Source organism: Arthrobotrys flagrans, assembly GCF_004000055.1.
Source record: "Arthrobotrys flagrans strain CBS H-5679 chromosome Unknown unitig_0, whole genome shotgun sequence".
Taxonomy (NCBI): Eukaryota; Fungi; Ascomycota; class Orbiliomycetes; order Orbiliales; family Orbiliaceae; genus Arthrobotrys; species Arthrobotrys flagrans.
Genome location: NW_027137550.1, coordinates 6094344 through 6113584, shown reverse-complemented (window position 1 = coordinate 6113584; position 19241 = coordinate 6094344). Strand labels below are relative to the sequence as shown.

Sequence of the window (19241 nt, the reverse complement as noted above, 5' to 3'; positions counted from 1 at the left end):
TATTACTGGCCAAGCAAAGCAATTGCTCAAAATGTGATATAAAACCAGCTGATATAACAAAAGTGACGAGCTCAACCAACGGTAGAATACGTTGGTTCAGGCGGGCTTTGATTGGTGCCCGCCGGTCCGCCATAGAATCTCTGAACAGGGGGGTCCTCGATAGTGTCATGTTAAATGTTGGATGTGGGACGAGTACGTACTCGGCCGTGTAAACCGAACCAAACCTCAAAACCTACTCCCTCAACCTAGTACGACTGCTGTACTCGTACTAATCACTAAACTCCGCCTCTTTCTGTCGACCACACGTGCGCCGCCCATTCCAAACCCCGAGATTCGAGTCCAGATCTTGGACCCACTAGCTTGGCTTCCTGCGGGGTTCGATTCGATTACTATACCGTCCTGTGCCTGCGGGCGGGTGTCTCATTTTCGGAGCCTTTCCCCAATAATTCGTCGTCTGCTGCCGCTGCCATTGCTGCCAAAATGCCGTCGAGCAGGTATGTAGGAGGTCACGGTCACCCGGTCCACGCCCACAGCGGCCAGGTAGCTAGAATGGCCCCGGGAAACAAGCCCGGCCGCCCTGCGAAAAATGCTACACTTAACCCTTTGGATCCAGAAACTAACCCGCTTTTTCTCTTCTTCTCTTATCCTTTTTCTCTCTGGAAGTAGGATAACTCCCGCAACTCCCTCATCCTTCCTACGACCTGCCGTTCGGTCTTCAGCTGTCGCACCGGGTCCTACGCCTCCTTCTATTACCAATCAATCGGGCCAGAGAAAGATGGATGTGGTCGACGAAGAGCAGAAGGCTGGCTTGAAGGCTATTCGAAATTTCTTGAGGCTGAGAACGAGCTATGATGTCTTGCCCGTTTCGTTCAGATTGATGTGAGCTTATGCATTTCCGACGATGCTACCATTGTCATTATATTTTTTATTCCCTTTACTCTTTCCCTTTTATGGCGAATTGGATGCGATCGAGGTCGGATATCGATTTAAAGTGGTGATATACTGACATCGGCCTGCAGAGTCCTGGATACCACGCTATTTGTGAAGCAGAGCTTGGCGATACTCGTTCAAAATGGCAAGGCGATTTCTCCCCACCTGCAGGTACCCGTCGGCGCTATATTGAAGCTAATATTCTGACAAATACTATTGCTATATACAGGCATTGTTTCGGCACCCCTCTGGGACTCGACACAGTCCAAATTCGCCGGCCTCCTCACATCAACCGATTTTATTAACGTCATACAATACTACTTTCAGTTCCCCGAAGATCTAAAGGAGATTGACAAATTTAGGCTGAATAGTTTGCGAGGTACGTCCCATTCGATCCGTCTTTATGAGTACTTCGGCATTAACTAACGTTGTTTCAAGAGGTCGAACGCCGAATCGGTGTCGCTCCACCGGAAACCTCCTATATCGACCCGATGAGACCCCTCTACGATGCCTGTCGCCAAATGCTTCGTTCCCGCGCCCGCAGAATACCCCTCATCGACGTTGACGACGAAACCGGCCAAGAAATGGTTGTCAACGTGGTCACCCAATACCGTATCCTACGATTCGTGGCTATCAATGTCAAGGGTGTGCAGGCGCTTCGTAAACCTCTAAGGGATCTTAAGATCGGATGTTATGATAACCTGGCGACGGCGGCGATGGATACACCGGTGTTGGATGTGATTCATTTGTTGGTCAAAAGGGATATCGCGAGTGTGCCTATTGTTAATCCTGATGGTGGGTGTATATTCCATATTGATATTGGGAGTTACTGGGGTAAACATTTTTGCTAATTTTTTTCGTAGGGGTCGTTCTCAACTGCTACGAGGCCGTGGACATCCTGACTCTCATCAAGGGTGGGATTTACGATGAGCTAAGCCTTACTGTTGGAGAGTCCCTCCTGAAGAGGCCTGACGTAAGATGCCTTCCTCTGATGTGATTGTTCGGGCTGATGCTGACAGATTGATATGTAGGACTTCGCCGGAATACATACCTGCACGCTGCAAGATCGCCTTGACACAATCTTTGACACGATTAGAAACTCACGAGTTCATCGATTTGTGGTTGTGGATGAGAAGAAGCGATTGGTGGGAATCTTAACATTGAGCGATATTTTGCGGTATATTTTGCTGGAGGGTAATGATGCCGGCGAAGGGTCGTAAAGAATTTAACTCGATGAAGGATTTCCTTTCTACAATATTTTCTTTACCTAGCATTTAACTACCGGTTGGCAGGGGGGTCTTTTGACTTTGTGATCAAGGCATCGGAGGTTGTTTGGGCGTTGCTTGTTTGTGGGTGTGGTGTGGTAATTGTGTGTGGCACATTTGTCTGGCAGCTTTTTTTCTTGTTCAAAACGTTTCTTTCCAACCGCGTGATCGATATAGAGCGGAAGTGGCGGTATATTATACTCTAACTAATACGCTATGGCAACCTTTGGTAGTTTATATGTACGTGGGTATGTGACATATACAACGTGCGTATGTACTTCAGTAATCAGCCGGTTAGCTGAGATAGAGGGGGGTATCTACTGCTTCTCGACCAACTTCCTCATCGCCTCCTCGACCTCGGTCTCCTTCTCTGCAACTTTTGCGGCCTGCGGATCGCTATCCTTGCTCCTCTGGATCGCATTCAAGATGGTACCGGCCCCTTGATCTAGCATCCTAGCAGCCATAAGCCTGCCCACATCCTCCGCCCGCGTAACACTCAATTTCAACCCAACCCCATCATCATCCAAACTCAATACATCCTCGACCTCCACACCCTGCGTCCCATCGACCGATGTCACGGACGCTTTCATATGTATTCTATTCCCCTTCTCCCCATCTTCTTCCAAAAACTTCGTTTCAACACCGATGGGGACGCTGCACCCTCCTTCCAAGGTCCTCATCAATTGTCTTTCAGAAAGAGCGCAGAGGTAGGTAGGGATGTGGGTTAGTGGTTTTACTAGTTCCGAGACTTCGGGGTCTTCGGAACGGATTTCGACACCGATTGCGCCTTGGCCGACGGCGTGGAGGAGGGTTGGAGAGGAGAGGTAGGCTGTTATTCGGTCTTGGAGACCCATGCGGATCAATCCGGCTGCGGCGAGGATTATACAGCTATACGGAGATTCTGGGTCGTCGAGTTTGCGGAGTCGGGTGTCACTGTTTTCCAGTTGTTAGAATCATTCTTTTATACCGTAACCTAAAAACCAAGAATGGAGATAGAAAAATAACTTACACATTACCCCTAGCATTCTCGAGTTTTAAGTGTGGATACCGTTTTAGAATTTGAGCGCCACGACGGACGGAGGAGGTACCGATTACGCTGCCCGGTGGGAGGTCGTCAAGGGATTTGTGCGGTGATCCGGCTTTCATTATCAAGGCGTCGCGAGGGTCTGTGCTGGATTTTATGGAGTTTTTTAGAATTTAATCTGATAAAAGGATTTAAAACCGATAGATCGGGGAAAGGGTATTTGGGTTGTACCTTCACGCCCCAGAATACTGCCAATGATACAACCGGGTGGAAGTTGGGTCGGCATATCTGATACACAGTTGTCGTTAATATCATACCCCGCTACATCTATCGAGACGAATGGATACAAACCTTTTAAAGAATGAACAATCAAATCCACCTCCTTCTCCAATAAAAGAGCTTCAAGTTCTAAAGTCCATAAACTCTTCGCACCGAATGAATGCAATGCTGTGACTTTATCCTTGTCGCCCATGGTTTTCATGGAGGTTATCTCGAAGGTGGCGGTGGGGTTTAGTGCTACCAATGCATCCCGGACAATGTTGGTTTGGATCATTGCGAGACGGGAGGAACGGGTTCCGATGCGGTAGACTTTACCGCCTGCCGTTGGGACGATGGTTGGAGCTGTTGATGTTGACATTTTGGGTGGTGAATGGTGGTATGAAGAATGAAGTTCGGTTTTGATGTATTTTCTTGAAGTCGATACGGCTGGGTCAAAGATTTACGGGTTTTGTCGGGATGGAGCCGAGATGTTGCACATGTGCTCGACACTTTTTTTTAGGACTGGATTTGCTTCTTTTAGCCTTTTTTGGCGGTTGTCCCGATTAGGAATGGTCGTCTTCATAATTCAACATTTGCAACACATTTTCTTTTTCTCACCTCTGTTACGTATAAAGTACCTTACATATCTTCATAACTCAAAGAACGTTTCTGCTAACTTTTCATACCCTTGAATTATAAAATTCCAATCGTTCCGTCAATCCGGCTACCTCCCAGACCCGCACCCAAGAAGCCAACTCGGGAGCTGTCGTCTCCCCTCGTACGGTCCCGGAACACGATGACTACAAAGGCGTCTACAAATTCTACGTCCTAACCAACGATCCTCCTATCATCCCCGAGAAATTAAGGATGAGGATTGAAAATGATGACAGAGAGTTGTATACTGAAGATTCACCGACGGCGTTGATACTCCATGCTGGTAGAGCTATGGGAACACCCATGACTTATCCGAAACAGTATGGACTATCGAATGCAGTCAAACAAAAGCTTTTGAAATTGTTCATACTTTGGGAACGTCAGCCGCCCGGGTCCTTGCCTAAGTTGAGGTTTGGCGAGAAGAAAAATAGTGCTAGGGCTATCGAGCAATTGGGTACCGGCCCTAGTAAGAACAGATATAATGAGGTGGAAGAGAGCGAATCGAGGGATCGGGAATATGAAGACGACGAGAATTATAGAGATATGGATGGGTACTCCGATGATGATGAAGACTGGGATTATGGCCCTCAGATGCCTTCTTTAGCTATCATCGAACGTGCACCTAAGAGTTCTTTAAAACATTAAGATCTCAAAGGAGCAAAACATTTTTCAATACGTTCTTCGAAACATCTTTCGTTGGTTTTCTCTCCCAAGAATTAGAAAGGCATTTCTCCACATTGCCGATGCAGGATTTTATCTTGAAATAACTCTGAGCAGTAAACCATCCGAGTAAGCCGAACCCATCGATGCATTGGTTTCTGACCTAAATATTTCCGCCTTAGGAACACCGGGGCAACGTAACACTAACGAATTATAATAATAAAAATATAGCTTTGAATCGAGCGGTGTATTTTGCGAGTTCGGAATCCGGTCCCCAATGAGAGAGGCGCCTCAAATCACTTGTGACATATTTGACGGTCGAGTCTCTATAGGTGGTGAATATGACTTTGACTGGCTATATGACATTGGTTTTGAAGATATTTCTGAAGAAAAGGAGGAGGATATCAAATCCATTTATAAATCCAGGTTCTCCAACTACACCGGCAAGTTTAGAGTAAACTTTGGGGCGGAAAAATTCATGTCTGAACTTGCTAATTTAGAAGATTGGAAGGCGAATTGGGATGAAAGGCGAGAAATGACGGAGGGAAGGGTAATAAGTTTACGAAAGGCAGATTCAGAGAACTCGGCTATTGGAACACAAATGGGGTTTATTCTATTAGCCGCTATTGCAAAACGTTAGCTTTGGTGAGGTTATTTACTTACAGCTTGTACGGGCAACTAGGTAACGCTATTGGCTATTATGTACTTATATACAGGTCTAAAGTACTCTATATATCGATATGAAATTCCGAACCTGTAAGCACAAGATCTTCATGATCCTGGTACGATGATTCCTGTAGCAACAAAGCCATCAAATACTATAAAGTTCCATCCCCTAAGGTCGTACCGCGAATTCACTGGATACACATGGCCATTCCAACAGACCTTGGCGCGGTCATTTCGAACCCGTATTGTTCGTAAAGCCGGTATGCTTCCCCATCTGCGATCAAGCTAACATACGCACTAGCGAAGAGTTCCTTCTTAACCCAATCCATAATTGTTTGCATGATAGCTTTCCCAATACCACGGCCTTGGTATGCCGGTTCAACCGCGATATCAACTATCTGAACAAAGAGACCTCCATCCCCGACGACCCTGCCCATCCCCACCACCTTACCATCATCTTTATGGCGAACCACAACTCCGAATAAAGTATTGGGAAGACCTCGCGCAATAGCCTCCCGTGTTTTCGGTGTGAGCCCGGAGATTTGACGGAGACGAAAGTAATCCTCTGGAGAGGGTGTTTCATGTAATATTTCGAAATCTTCCATTTTGTAGTCAAACTTCCCGTGTTTGCGATCGTTGTAAATTGTCCGATGCGTTTCGGCCGAGAGAAATATAGCCGTCGACGTCAGAGTGGGACAACCACTATTGTATCGGTGATCGGTCTCGTATTTCTTTGGGGGTCTCAAGTAGAGGGTGTATTGTGCACGCAATGGCTAAATGCACTCGAGAGCGTTTATGTCGAAGGGTTTGGCTTAGCTTACCCGACACTTCATGAACGACATCCGCGCTGACTAATCCATAGACTTCGCACCTACCCAATTAGGCAAACAGTCTCCAGCCAATCAGATCCCACTCAATCTGAGCGTCAAGCTCGAGCCCATGACCTCAAAGTTCGAAACTTCTAATTTACGATATTGATAATGCTGAATAATTTTAATAATTATAACTCCGTCCGATTACTTCCAATTAAGTCCGTAGGATTATCAGGGTCATCTGTTAGCTATAGGAATTTATAAATATCTGACTCCGAAGCAAAAATTGTTCAGAATATACAACCAAACCGTAGCTTAATACTCTTCTTTCTACTCTATATAATAATCACGTTTCTTAAGATCACCAGACAAGATCAATTCTACTTGCCTGCTAGAAGGCTTTCAAAATTGAAAAGTTTCCCAACTTATACATATACTCAGATAGATTTAAAGTTACAACACCATGGCGCACTCTGGATATCACGCCAAAATCGGGGCCGCTGCTCAAATTCCAATTAACGATTCGACGCCAATAATCTCCTACAGTCCCGTTGTCCTCCCTGCCCCCAAACGTCTGTTCGACCTAGAATTGCGTGTTACATTCCCAGCCACGGGGGACGATGCGTTCCCAATTATTCTTCTCTCCCACGGCCAGGGAGCCAGTAATTATCTTTCTTCGTTGGAAGGGTATGCCCCATTAGCCGAGTTCTATGCCGCTCACGGCTTTGCGGTGCTCCAGCCTACACACTTGAGGTCTGGATTTTTGGGGAATGGTCTTCCATGGCCAGAGGGAGATGAAATGTGGTGGAAAGGTGGTGCAGAGGATATGGTGCAAATTCTTGATAATCTTGAGACGATCGAGTCAACTGTACCTGGTCTTAAAGGCCGCCTCGATCGCACGAAAATCAGTGCAGTCGGCCATTCGGCCGGTTCGCTCACAGTCTATGGACTCCTCGGATTCTCTAATACCGATCCCAGAGACGGCTCGGTTTACCATCGACCGGATGACCGTGTTAAGGCCGGCGTTGTCCTTGCCGGCGTGGGAAGTTCAGGCGAACACATGTCAGAACGCGGGAAGAGTATAATGCCGTTCTACGGAGCGGAGTTTAGCAAGATGGCCGCCCCTGCTTTGGTAGTTTATGGTGATGATGATGATGTTAGTCCACATCTAACGATCCGTGGCGCTGATTGGCACGCCGATCCATACCATGAAGCCCCGGGACCGAAGGATCTACTTACGCTCTTCGGCGCGAAGCACGGATTGGGGGGAATTAGCGGGTGGGATACGGCTGAGACTTTGGATGAAAGTCCAGAGCTGCAGGGCATTGTGCAGAGAATGACTTGGGCGTATTTGAGGAGCCAGCTTTTTGAAGGGGACACCGCTTGGGGGGATGCCTGTAAGGCTTTTGCGGAAATCGGGAAAGGGAAGGTCGAGAGGAAGGAGTAAATAGCTTAAGGTTTCTTGACTTACGTCGAGTATTGTTTGAAGATATATTTTGATATTGTACGGAAACAGAATTAATTTAGATACGCATCGAGGAACGAGCCATGCTGACATTTACTAACCTCGAGTCGGTCTTTACTATTATATATACAACTTCAAACGCCGTCGCTAGTAATACACAGACGATCAAAATTTAAAACCAATCGAACTGCCACTCGACTGGTCAGCCGATGGCAGGCTCCAATTCAAAGATCTATCATAAAATCATAACCTTCTTCCAACGGGCTATATGTAATAACCCTGCCGCCGAATAGGTCCCACATTCTCTGGCCGCCCGAAAGCTGTGTGTGCGGCACCGCTGGCCAGCAGTGCACTATCCTGCTCCTTCAACTCTCCCAATCTCAGCCTCTCCCTGTATAAGCTCCTTGGTTTCAAGTCGCTGCGTCCTAAGGAGTTCCCTTGCATCATCTTGTCGAGCTCCGGATTCCTCGTTGTTGCCACGACCTGTGAGAACGAAATTTCGGAGACAAGGCCGTTCTGGCGGAGCGCGATGGCACCCACTATCAACGAAATCAACGCCACTGCCGTACCGACTGAGTATGCAATCACCAAATTCGTCTTTTCATACTTCCAAACGTTATTGAAGGTCGTAACGGTGCAATTCGTAGTCGTAATATTCCTAACCCCCAGGTCTGGGAACGCAAGCAGCGACATGGAATAATTCAAGCTTAGTTGCTCCGCTAGACCTCTTATCGAACCCTTTATTTCATCATTGGGTCCATTGCCACCCTCCGCGGTTACCGTGTTGGGCTTGACAAACGCCGGCATGTTGAGAATACTCGTATCTCTGGTAAACAATTTGCCCGATCGGCCTTCCAAATTAACAGTTCCCACGAAAAGCCCTGCAAGAATTCTATAGGTAACCTGATGACGTGCAAGGTCTACAGCACGAATACCCTGTTCTGTTGACCATAACGGACCCAATGTCCAGTTGATTTGTTGTCCGTATTCGATATTCTCGACGAGGGGGTAGTGCTGTTCGCCGTTGAGGAACTCTTGTCGGAGAGAGACTGTCGAGTTATAACCTTCACAGTAGAATGTTTCCACATCATGCTCCTCCCAGAAGGTGGCATTCGGGTCGTTCCTAATATCCTTTCTGACAAGGTGGCCGACCCAGAGGTTCCCTGTTACATTGGATATTTCTGCCACGTACTGATATATCGAGGTATAGGAGTACTGGTTCCCGTTTTTGGAGGAAGCCCAAGGTGCTGATGTACTATTATCAATCTCCCATGGCGACCTTGCATCATGACGGTCTGTTTCGGTACATTTCCAAAGTGCTGCGTTATAAGTCATGCTGTAGGAGCAGTTATTCCCACAAGGCGACCCATAGCTGACTGGTTCTCCGAGATATCCCGTTAATGTCGCGATTTTCAACGCCAGAGGGCTAGGATTCCATGAGTTTCCCGTGTATTCCTGGAAAGCCAGGTCTGCAAGATAGGTGCCGGTTTCCGGTTCATTGTCGCCGAAGTAGAATCTATTGTAATCGGTAGCAGACAGGTTGAGCGTTGGTACTTGGCAATCTCTATAGCTGACGGTTCCGCGGGATTGGACTGTTAACGTTGTCGGTGCTACAATCGACATGATCGGTAGTAGCCAACGAAGAGTAATCATGATGGCAGAGAGCGGGTGCTGGATCCATATGGAATAATAGAACAACGATACGACTTGATAAGTCGCCCCGAATAATGCATCGATCGCCCGGAAGCTGGTCCCGCTTTCTTTATTCTTCAATCCCATCCAAACGACTTGTTCGTAGCATACTAGAATCGATGTCGCAAAACAGGTCTTAACAACAAGCGCCATGGCAAGGCCGTATCTTCCAACCCAGACAACATTTTCGTATGGAGTGCCGTTAAGTCGTGTAAAGTAAGCGTGATTTCCGATTGCAAGAGCTATCCCGGTGAGGAATGACACAAGGCAAAGAGCTGGTGATTGCCATGTTATTCCCCATTTACTTTGTTGCGGGGGACCTTCAGTTCCCGGTTTGCCCTTTAACTCGTACTCAGGTTCATTCAAACTTGATATTGGAGTATCAATAGATTGATATGGAACTGGTTTTCGGGGAATTGTAGATTCCGAGGAAGCCTGGGGCATCCAGTGAGGTCTGGAATACATCTCGGACCCATGGGTTGTAATTTCCGGGTTTTGTGTCGACGCCATGGTCGGTTGGTTTTAAAGCGGGCTTGTTGTGCCAAGTTTCCTTGCGTCTTTGTGCTTTCGAATTCGAACTTTTGGCAACTACTGGAAAAGGATAGGGAAAAAGGTTTTATCGACATCAAGAACGATGGCTTTGAATACGGAATTTAAGGAGATAGATGAGAGACGGTTAAGGATTAGTATTTACCTTGCTTACCAAGTCCCGTCTTACGATTTGCATTTATTGCGACTCCTTGTGTATCATCCGTCGGGCAGCCTAGCGAACGAGCACGTTGAACCAGTGGATAAATGTCAAACATGGCTATGCCAAGGGTGGAGAAGCGGCAAGCGGCTCCAATTTTAAAATAAACTGACGGAAAACAGTCGTTTGATTCGTGAGGAGGAAATCTTTGCTTTTCTATTTGAGCGTTTAGATATATCAAGCAGAGTCATGGGCCGCACTAGAATAGCGGAGACGACGTCTGAAATATCTATATTTCAACTTTTCGGCATATCACGATGCCTGGGTACCTTCAGAACCCTAGAAAACCTGGCCGTCGCTTTCCGTCGAGTTTTAAGCATATGCTACTAACATGTTGGGGTATAATAGTTCGGGGAAAGCGTCTCGATTATAGAGTATGCGTTTTGGCCCAAACGTGGGGTCTCGAGAGGGATCAGTTCCTTTAGGTTGTCGTAGCTATAATGACAACGCTGTCGCCTGATTATAGGTAACATAGTTAGCTTCCCTTCAAACATGAAGGCTGAGGATATCCGACGAACCTCTGACAAACAGCATCTCCGAGTTTTTCTTGACTGTCTATGGAACCCATAAAACTTTTTAGCTTCCAGGTCAAATTCCAAGGTGACTGGCGGATTGATATCGATATATCGTACCCGTATTGTGTCATCGTCATCTTCGTCAACCACATATATCGTTTCCTCAACCTCTCCGAGTACTAGATTGCAATGCGAGTCGTAGGCCTGTAGATACGTCGTCCAATACCGTCAGATTTCCATCGTATATCTCCGTTTTGGTGACCAATAGTGGGGGGAGTACACACGTGTAGCCTGCCTCTAAGCTCGCGATCTCCACGTAGCTTAACAAAGACGACTTCATCGAGGGAAAGTCGGACGAGATCTAACGGTTCCGCAACGGCGCTTGTACCGTTTTCCGTGTCGGCCATGTTGGAGAAGCCTGTTCGATGTCTTTTGATGAAGGTTTTGGTGGATGGGAATGTGTTTTGGAAGCTTCCTTCTGCCGATATTGAATTCAGCGTTGAGGTGGTTTTGGCGGGCAAGCAAATTTCAACCAACCTGCGCTTGCAACACCAAAGAATCGAGAAAGTCCCATCTCGATATCCTTTATCCAACCAAACCTCCAACCTTCGATCGCACCTGGCTCTGCCTGGGCTCTTCGTCTTTGGGAGAGTCGGAGAGGCTCCCATAGATAGATAGATTGCGACAATGATCCCCTCCACAACGGCTCTAAGGGCCTTACGGCAGACCCTCCGCCAGCTTAGCATCTCCCCGATATCCAACCCCTCATCATCGGCACCGGCCTTCGTTTTCCCAATCAATCAGGTCCGGTTTGCATCTATTATTGCAGACCTTCGAGACATTCGTACACAGCATACAAACAAGAAGCGTGTCGGTCGCGGTCCTTCATCCGGCAAGGGCAAGACATCCGGTCGTGGTCATAAAGGTCAGGGTCAGCGTGGTGGACACAGGCCTAAGAATTTTGAGGGAGGTCAGACGCCTCAATCGATTGTGAATCCTGAAAAGGGATTCAAAAATCCGTTGGTGAAGCATTTTACGCCATTGAATCTGGGTACATTGCAATTATGGATCAACCAGGGTCGAATTGATCCGACGAAGCCGATCACTTTGAAGGAATTGTTCGATTCGAGGGCGGTGCATGGAATTAAGGATGGCGTCAAGCTTTTGGCAAGAGTACGGAGACCAGTTCCATGAATCTCTCAATATTTAACCAGACTCTGATGGCTATTTAGGACGTTGACCAACTCACAACTCCGATCGAAATCGAAGTCAACAAAGCATCTCGACAAGCCATTGAGAAGATCGAATCGCTGGGCGGCAAGATTACAACAAAGTTTTATACCAGGGAAGGCATTCGGTTCATCACAAGGCCACATCTATTCCCTGACGGCCATAGACTGGCCGGTCCGACTTCCAGATCGGATATCGAATACTACAGAGACCCAGCACACAGAGGTTACCTCACACACCTTGTCAGGCCTGGTGAGACTCCAAGTTTGTTCTGGGGTAGGAAGCCTCAGAGAAGGAAGCCGGCGGCAGATAAGCAGACACCGGTTGTAAAGAAGAGTGCAGAGGAGCTTGAGGTGCAAAAGAAGAAGAAGGAGTTGAGGAAAGCACAATCCGAAAACAGAGTCTTCTAAGGGACCCCGACCACATATGCACACATATTCATTCTATTGTATGATATAATTTAACTAGGAGGACTTTGGCAAAAGAGTATATTGTACATAGCTATTCCGATATCCTCTAAATATATAGCCTGTTGGGCAATAGCCATCCGGGTTTTATACCATGGTGTTCACCTATTTATATCCCTCCGTCGCTTAGCTTCAACCATCCAACCGCAACTTAAACTCTGATTCACCACCACTACCCATCGATATCACCACCATCACACCCAACCGCCCAGCATGCCTTCGGAATCCGAGGCCATCGAGTTCGCGAACTCGCCCATCTCTTTCTATGAACTCCTCAGCCTTGAAACCACAGCTCAAGCCAAAGATGTCCGGCGCGCGTACCGAAAAACCGCGCTTCAATACCATCCAGACAAGAATCCCGTAAGTCATCATCCATCCCTCTCCGCCCCAGCTCTCCCCCTTCTATTACCACACCGTCGCTGAACGACCGTCAATTTTCTCTTTTGCTCGTATTATCTACAGTGAAAAATAAACGTACCAAAAAAAAAAAGAATCCATGCCAACCAAAAATATTTTCACAAATCCTTTGTGCCAAAAATAGGACAACCCTTCCGCCGTCGAAAAATTCCACCTCCTTACCGCCGCTCAAGAGATCCTTTGTGACGCTGCATTACGCGCCGCATACGACAATGCACTCGCTGCGAAGGTTGCCAAGAAGCGACGAGCAGAGGCGTACGATACCAATAGACGGCAGATGAAGGAGGAACTCGAGGCTCGAGAGAATAGCTTTAAACGACAAAAGACCGACGCCGATGAGAAGAAACGGGAGCTTGAACGACTAAAAGAAGAAGGTACAAGGAGGAGAAAAGAGATGGATGAGAGGAAGAAGAGAGAAGCCGCTATGGAGGAAGAGGAAGAGAAAGCTGTAGAGATGGAAGTTGATCAGGACGACGATCAAGAAGTGCTAGTCGGAGAATCGAAGTTCTCAGAGCTAGATCGGACGCTCAAGGTAAAGTGGAGACGGAAAGGAGCCGGCGAAATGATGGACAAAGCGGGTTTGATCGACCTATTTAGTCGATTTGGAAAGATCGATGAGTGCGTAGTGGTTTCTGGGAGTGCCGAGAAGGAAAAGAAGTATGCTAGTGCCCTGCTGATATTTCACAATATTGCGCACGCATATGCTGCTGTTCATCGTGATAAGAAGGCTTTAGAGGAAGAGGACGATGAATGGGGAATATTCAGGGATGTAGTATGGGCATCAGGCAAGGAGCCGGACTTAATGTTCAAAAAATCGTCCAAACCGACAGAGACAAAGAAGGAAGCGCCACCGCCGAAACTACAAAATAACGATTCGCGGTCAAATCCTCAAGAGGCTAAGGATGATGAGCAGGACAAATTTCCAACGTTCTCAAAGAGCTACAAACCTACCTTGAAGTCCACGCCATCATTTAGTTTTAAAGCATCGTCGTTCAGGAAACCGACAACTTCGACAGGCTCATCGAGTCGGGCGGATGAGATGGACTTCGAATCGGTCACATTGATGAGGATGAAAGCCAAAGCAGCCGAAAGGCGTCAAGCGGAACAGCAAAAACTGACAGAAGAGCTGCTAAAGCGAGAGGCTGAAGAAGAGAAGGCCGAGTGACCTAATCGCAATCCTAGTATGGCATTGTATACACTCAAAATATCATACACCCCATCAAGATAAAACGGTTATCTACAAAACCTCATTGGTAACCGCGCCAGTAGTATGCCACTCCGGCACAAAAGCTCTAACTTTCACCACTTCCCCATCCCCCGCCCCTTCACCAAGATCTACTTTAAACTCATCAACCTCCGGATCAAAACTCGGCCCTTCACCACCCAAGTTTGTTGCCGTCATGATCTCCAACCGACACAATGCCAATCCTATATTCCCCACGTTCCCAAAGAACTTCCCCGCTGACCTCGCCTTCTTGTTTACTCGGGCGATATTACCACCGGTCGGTATTTCCGGAAGAGTAGCCCCAAAAATCGGATCATAAAAAGGCGCCGTGTTCTTCAACGGTTCCGAAGAAGTATACAACTGAACCGGCAATATCCTCTTCCTGACCACCCCTGTATGCCGAGTCCGTATCGTTAATTCCTGTCCGACATAACACCCCTTGTGGAAGTTAATCCCAGACATATAATCAATATTCGATTCCTGTGGTAATCCGGTCCCAGATACTATCTCCGTCGGTGTCTCCGGTACCCCCGATAGATATCTCTTAAGTTTGTACGTAATCTCGTCGTCAGGAGCAGTAACGAGTCCTTCAGATGGCGAAACATCCGCCGGAAGCACAACCCTACGACCCATACCAGGTGCCCTAGGATCCACACACCCGATCTTAAGATTTGATGGATGATCGATAGCTTCGTCTTCACCCAGTCGGAATGAATTCGGAACAGACCATACGTTGAAGTCGTCGACAGCTTTAACAACGAACTTTGACCGAAGCTTATACCGCCGTATATGCTTCAGGAGTTCGGGCGCCAGTCCTGCCCCAACGTCAATCAGGAAAGCAGGATCGTCGCCACCATTCGCGAGTAGAGCATGCCTGGAGTGGTTGGTGGGGTATATGAAGACGTCATAGAGAATTCTTCCCTGTATCCTTCCCGTCAGTGCTGGAAACAATGTATCTCTTTTATCTGTAGAATAGTAGAACCCACCTGCGCCGTCAAAAAAGCAGAATACAACCCCTCAACATTCTTCGAGTTCGGAACAATATTCGTAGTAATTCCGTGTAGAAAATCCGCGGCATCACGGCCTTGAATCGAGATCAACTTTCTCGACGAAGAGAGCTTAAAAACCCGATGTTCGGAGGGCGGTTCAGGCGGCAATAGAATCCTCTGCGACTCCGGATTCACAGGAATACCATCACGAAGACTTTGAGAGGTCGAGATTGACCTTTTTTGAAAGCACGACCGGCAGATATAGCCGAGTCTTTGGGCTGTGCTCCGGCGCGACATGATGGATGAGGACGACTGAGGAAGCATTTGCAAAATGTCACAGGTTGAACAACGCGACATTCATGATTTATCAGCAAAATACCACAGACACATCGTTTACGGTGTTCTAGACCAGCTAAAAGGCCAATCAACTGAGCAGATTGTCTTTTTAGAAAAATGAAAAATATTATTTCAATAGCCTGTATCCATTACTTAACAGGAGAACACCTTCGGCAAACAATTAAAAAATATTAAAAGGGTAGAATGACATTGAAGAAGTGATGCTTTAGTCAACATATGTTATCTGATGCGTGCTTTTGGAATGCGTAAGAGTTCTTAAAAGAAAGAAAGAGCAAACAGCATTCGTTGACACAAAAAATAGGGTATTGAAAGGAGGCCTCTAAAACCTTTCAGAGGCAGCGAAAGAAATGAAATGAGAACCATTCCAGGTTTAATTAGAAGAGCGTGTTCAAAACAAAAAGCGGATAGCACGCTGGAAGTAAAAGCGACAGCATCTTATCATAGAAAAGTGAACAAAGGAAATTAGGTGAATATTGCAGGCTTAGTGTCCAAAATCGGGGTGGATGTTGGTACCGAGCATAGGAGCATTTGAATTACCAGGCTTAGTGGTTTCTGGAAATTGCCCATATAGGTCGACACGGGTAGGGCCAGCGGTATAGCTGGTAGGATCGAATCTAGCTCCGCCAAGGATGACGTCACTAGTATCAAAGTCGGCCCCGGAATCACGAGGGGCTCGGAGTTGGGCTCGACCAGTGCCGTGTGACTTCCGAGTGACATCGATAGGCTTTGGAGTGTTCGTGGATTCCTTGGCGGCTCCGATGCTAAATACAGGAGATTCCCAGCGTTCGCCATCGCGAGCCATCTCCTTGTACTTAGTAGCAGCAGTTGAAGTGCCACTAGGAAGCTGGATATCCTTGAACATGGAATCCTCCTGGGTGATGGCAATGTTCGCTTGCTTATCGGCAGTGATGTCGTTGGCCTTCTCCTTCTTCCGGGTGAACTCATGTTGAGCGGCAGACCAATAACATTGGAAAATGTTTCGGGCCTTTTCGGGGTCTGGGTTTTCTCGCAAATCTTCTTCAATTTTGTCTGCCTCGGTCTTGATGGCGTATAGCTTGCGATTAAGATCGGAGAAGGATGTCTGAATCTGTTTTTCGAGAACCTTCTGCAAGGCTGGGCGGACGACTCTTAAGAGGAGTGGCTTGAAGACGGTGAAAAGCAGCTTGTGCTTGCTCTGTTTAAGCTTAATGTCGATGTGCTTGACATCAACGTCAACCTTGTCGATTTGTAAGAAATGAGCACGATCCTCTTTCTCGGCAGTTGACATTTTGATGGTGAAGCTAAAACCTTCACCTCCCAAGTATATGTCCATCAAACCGGTATCTGTGAGCGATGGGAATCCCTGCTTCTTCTTAATGTAAAAGCTGACATCCCGGAGATCACACTGAACTCCGGAAACGGCAAGCATGACTTTCTGCTTGTTCTTGCTAGTGACGTCCTTGCGCGCCCAACGAAAATATGATTCATTGCCGAACTCGAAGACATTGGGCATGAGATTGTCTCCTTCGATGACAAGGTTCTCGACGATAACGTCGAACTGTTTGTCGGTATACTCAATTCGGGGAACTGGAACATAGCGAACGGTTTCGAAGAATGCAGGGATAATAACGGTGGTAACGTCAGTAACGAGGTGCTTCTTGAAAACCGCTTTGCCATTTGCATCCTTGCCGAGATTGTTCAATAATTTTGTGATCGAGTCACCAACCTGCTTGTTTTGAGGGTCTTGTGCGAATTGATCGCCTAGGAACTTGAATTCATCGACAATGCGATCGGTATGACCACGATAGCGCTCACGGAGGAGGAAATGACCACGATCGTAAAGGCCGTTGTACTCTTCATCGGCACTGTTGCTCAAGATATATCCCTGTTGCTTCAAACACTTGCGGATGTACCTATCAACATCCTTGAACCAATCCTTCAACTGAGAATCCTTATCGGCATCTTTATAGACATCCCTGATGGCCTCGAAAAGATCCTCAGAGGAAGTATGGTTGGCGAATCGCTCGATAATGACACGGAGTAAATTCTCTGCAGATTTGAGGTGATTGTCGTCACGGACGGTTGAGACAGATGTATTGGCCTGTTCTCCGACGGATTTCGTGTGCCCAGCATAAGTTTCGGCAAGATGCAACAAAGTATCGATGGCTTGCTGGTAGTCTCCATGCCCTTGGATTTCGACGATCATCTTCTTCAAGCGGTAGATGGTTTGGTCGCGACGCTCCTGTGACAGTTTCCCCTTGAGATAATCTGAAGCTCGTCGCTTGTATCTATTGCTCGTCTCCTCAAGCTTGTCCTTTTGCTCTTCCAATCTTTGGTCATCTTTACGAGCATCCAAAGTATTCAATCCGGCTTGGAGACCACCCTGAGCATCAATGCCCGACTGAGAACCAGTTTGGTATTCCCCGGCTGCTCTTTTTGCAAGGCCTTGTGGATCCCTAGAACCCTCTGGGTGTGCTGCTGCTGTGGTATCCCCAACAGCTTGCTTGACGTCTTCGGTTTTGACCGGTGCATTCCGGTTGAAGGTGCCCTTAGCAAGTCCTTGGATGGCACCACGAGAGAGATCCGGTGCCTCGTGCCAGGTGTTGTCCTCGGCGGGTTTATCAATTTGGTTCAGTTGATCTTGAGATGGCTGGAGTTTCCCTCCTGCCTTTCGGGCAGCATCAGAGGCGATATCTCGGAAAAGTATTGTGAAATCCGTAACTATAAGCCAATTATTAATAAGCATCGGATCAACGCAATCCTGAAGGATTTCCCGACTTACGAAGCTTTCTGAATTGACCGTTAGTAATTATCAAAGTTCCTAGTGTTCGTAATCCAGAAAGAGCATTCTGCCCATCCTGCTGAGCCTGTTCCTTGCTGACGGGAGCATCAGGACTCGGGCCGACGGCAGTCTTAGAGGCTTGTTCAGCGTGCCAGATGAACTCTTGGATGGCTTGGTCATGGTTTTTAGAGAGAAAGAGCAACTTGACCTCATTAATAACGTTCTTGAGATCGCCAACTAGAGACTTCCCTTCATCGGAGAGCTTATCACTCGGCGACGAGAGGGCCTTCGATTCTAGGACGCTGTTGAGGGCAACGTCGATTTGTTGGTTAGAGGGAACCTTGCCGTTGGCGAAGGCGTTATAGATTCCGAACAATCTCAATTTGTTCTCGATATCAGCATCCCGGACCTTCGGGTCCACTGGAACATTAACCGACATGGTGAAACGGCTGCTAGGTGCGTGTTTTTGGGAGTTTTTTTATCGTATTATGGTCTATGATCGATGTTTGGTGATGGGAGAGATGATATGGGATGAAGTATAATGTTTGGAAGGGAGGTTGGTGTGATCAGGAGGTGAGCTCGAGAGCTCGAGCAAAAAATAGGTATTATATCTTTATAATGAAGTAATATAGCGAGAATATGCTCAGAGAGGAGCGTACCTTGCGCGCATGGCAGGATACATTCCTTTATATACTAGCATCGATCTTTACAACAGAGCATGAAAGCAGCTCTCGATAACGCATTTGACATTTGGCATTTTTGTTTCCTGTTTTTTGTACCGCAGGTTCCCACTTGTTCGGAGAACAAGCTGAGGAGTTAGTAAGTATGATATATTAGTGACGAAACGGGGCGTGTTCGAGCGTTTTAGCTCGTGTGTCCGCCACCCGATCAGTCCAGTTCGATAGATCGGACGAACCAAACTAAATCAAAGACTTAGTAGCAGAACTCAAATAGATATATCACTTTGGCTGTGAGAATACCGTTGTCTATGTCTCGGGCTTTTTCACCCCTCGGTGGCCATAACCGTTAACCAGTTTTTTTTAATTTGGAAAGTTCTAGTTCCAGAGAAACCTCGAAATCGATGCTGAAAGTCACAAACGGTATGA

General features: G+C 47.1%; 12 protein-coding genes across 13 annotated transcripts; 6 read left to right on the top strand and 6 right to left on the bottom strand.

Moving 5' to 3' along the window:
* Positions 1-480: 480 nt before the first annotated feature.
* On the top strand, positions 481-2150 carry DFL_004809 (uncharacterized protein; the record flags this gene model as incomplete). The annotated part of the gene is made up of 7 exons (XM_067633966.1): positions 481-494; positions 667-879; positions 1020-1075; positions 1160-1309; positions 1369-1725; positions 1794-1903; positions 1962-2150. The coding sequence occupies 7 exons, from the start codon at positions 481-483 to the stop codon at positions 2148-2150; spliced, it is 1089 nt and encodes a 362-aa protein (XP_067492083.1).
* A 362-nt stretch (positions 2151-2512) lies between these two features.
* Positions 2513-3856, bottom strand: DFL_004808 (uncharacterized protein; the record flags this gene model as incomplete). The annotated part of the gene is made up of 4 exons (XM_067633965.1): positions 2513-3128; positions 3205-3361; positions 3451-3507; positions 3571-3856. 4 exons carry the CDS (start codon positions 3854-3856, stop codon positions 2513-2515), a joined length of 1116 nt encoding a protein of 371 aa, XP_067492082.1.
* Positions 3857-4344: 488 nt separating this feature from the next.
* Positions 4345-4776, top strand: DFL_004807 (uncharacterized protein; the record flags this gene model as incomplete). Its single annotated transcript, XM_067633964.1, has 1 exon — positions 4345-4776. One exon carries the CDS (start codon positions 4345-4347, stop codon positions 4774-4776), a length of 432 nt encoding a protein of 143 aa, XP_067492081.1.
* Positions 4777-5068: 292 nt separating this feature from the next.
* Positions 5069-5431, top strand: DFL_004806 (uncharacterized protein; the record flags this gene model as incomplete). Its single annotated transcript, XM_067633963.1, has 1 exon — positions 5069-5431. The coding sequence occupies one exon, from the start codon at positions 5069-5071 to the stop codon at positions 5429-5431; it is 363 nt and encodes a 120-aa protein (XP_067492080.1).
* Positions 5432-5645: 214 nt separating this feature from the next.
* DFL_004805 (uncharacterized protein) lies at positions 5646-6062 on the bottom strand (the record flags this gene model as incomplete). The annotated part of the gene is made up of 1 exon (XM_067633962.1): positions 5646-6062. The coding sequence occupies one exon, from the start codon at positions 6060-6062 to the stop codon at positions 5646-5648; it is 417 nt and encodes a 138-aa protein (XP_067492079.1).
* A 670-nt stretch (positions 6063-6732) lies between these two features.
* On the top strand, positions 6733-7716 carry DFL_004804 (uncharacterized protein; the record flags this gene model as incomplete). The annotated part of the gene is made up of 1 exon (XM_067633961.1): positions 6733-7716. The coding sequence occupies one exon, from the start codon at positions 6733-6735 to the stop codon at positions 7714-7716; it is 984 nt and encodes a 327-aa protein (XP_067492078.1).
* Positions 7717-7998: 282 nt separating this feature from the next.
* Positions 7999-9936, bottom strand: DFL_004803 (uncharacterized protein; the record flags this gene model as incomplete). 2 transcript variants are annotated; one of them, XM_067633960.1, is made up of 2 exons in its annotated part: positions 8996-9013; positions 9112-9936. In XM_067633960.1, the coding sequence occupies 2 exons, from the start codon at positions 9934-9936 to the stop codon at positions 8996-8998; spliced, it is 843 nt and encodes a 280-aa protein (XP_067492077.1). The 2 variants fall into 2 exon arrangements, with proteins under 2 accessions (XP_067492076.1, XP_067492077.1); XM_067633959.1 differs by having other exon boundaries at positions 7999-9936.
* A 659-nt stretch (positions 9937-10595) lies between these two features.
* Positions 10596-11096, bottom strand: DFL_004802 (uncharacterized protein; the record flags this gene model as incomplete). Its single annotated transcript, XM_067633958.1, has 4 exons — positions 10596-10630; positions 10693-10729; positions 10807-10893; positions 10974-11096. 4 exons carry the CDS (start codon positions 11094-11096, stop codon positions 10596-10598), a joined length of 282 nt encoding a protein of 93 aa, XP_067492075.1.
* A 280-nt stretch (positions 11097-11376) lies between these two features.
* On the top strand, positions 11377-12329 carry DFL_004801 (mitochondrial 54S ribosomal protein uL15m; the record flags this gene model as incomplete). Its single annotated transcript, XM_067633957.1, has 2 exons — positions 11377-11862; positions 11922-12329. The coding sequence occupies 2 exons, from the start codon at positions 11377-11379 to the stop codon at positions 12327-12329; spliced, it is 894 nt and encodes a 297-aa protein (XP_067492074.1).
* A 270-nt stretch (positions 12330-12599) lies between these two features.
* On the top strand, positions 12600-13968 carry DFL_004800 (uncharacterized protein; the record flags this gene model as incomplete). The annotated part of the gene is made up of 2 exons (XM_067633956.1): positions 12600-12746; positions 12928-13968. 2 exons carry the CDS (start codon positions 12600-12602, stop codon positions 13966-13968), a joined length of 1188 nt encoding a protein of 395 aa, XP_067492073.1.
* Positions 13969-14040: 72 nt separating this feature from the next.
* DFL_004799 (uncharacterized protein) lies at positions 14041-15314 on the bottom strand (the record flags this gene model as incomplete). The annotated part of the gene is made up of 2 exons (XM_067633953.1): positions 14041-14949; positions 15015-15314. 2 exons carry the CDS (start codon positions 15312-15314, stop codon positions 14041-14043), a joined length of 1209 nt encoding a protein of 402 aa, XP_067492072.1.
* A 541-nt stretch (positions 15315-15855) lies between these two features.
* Positions 15856-18574, bottom strand: DFL_004798 (uncharacterized protein; the record flags this gene model as incomplete). The annotated part of the gene is made up of 2 exons (XM_067633952.1): positions 15856-18074; positions 18136-18574. 2 exons carry the CDS (start codon positions 18572-18574, stop codon positions 15856-15858), a joined length of 2658 nt encoding a protein of 885 aa, XP_067492071.1.
* Positions 18575-19241: the final 667 nt, after the last annotated feature.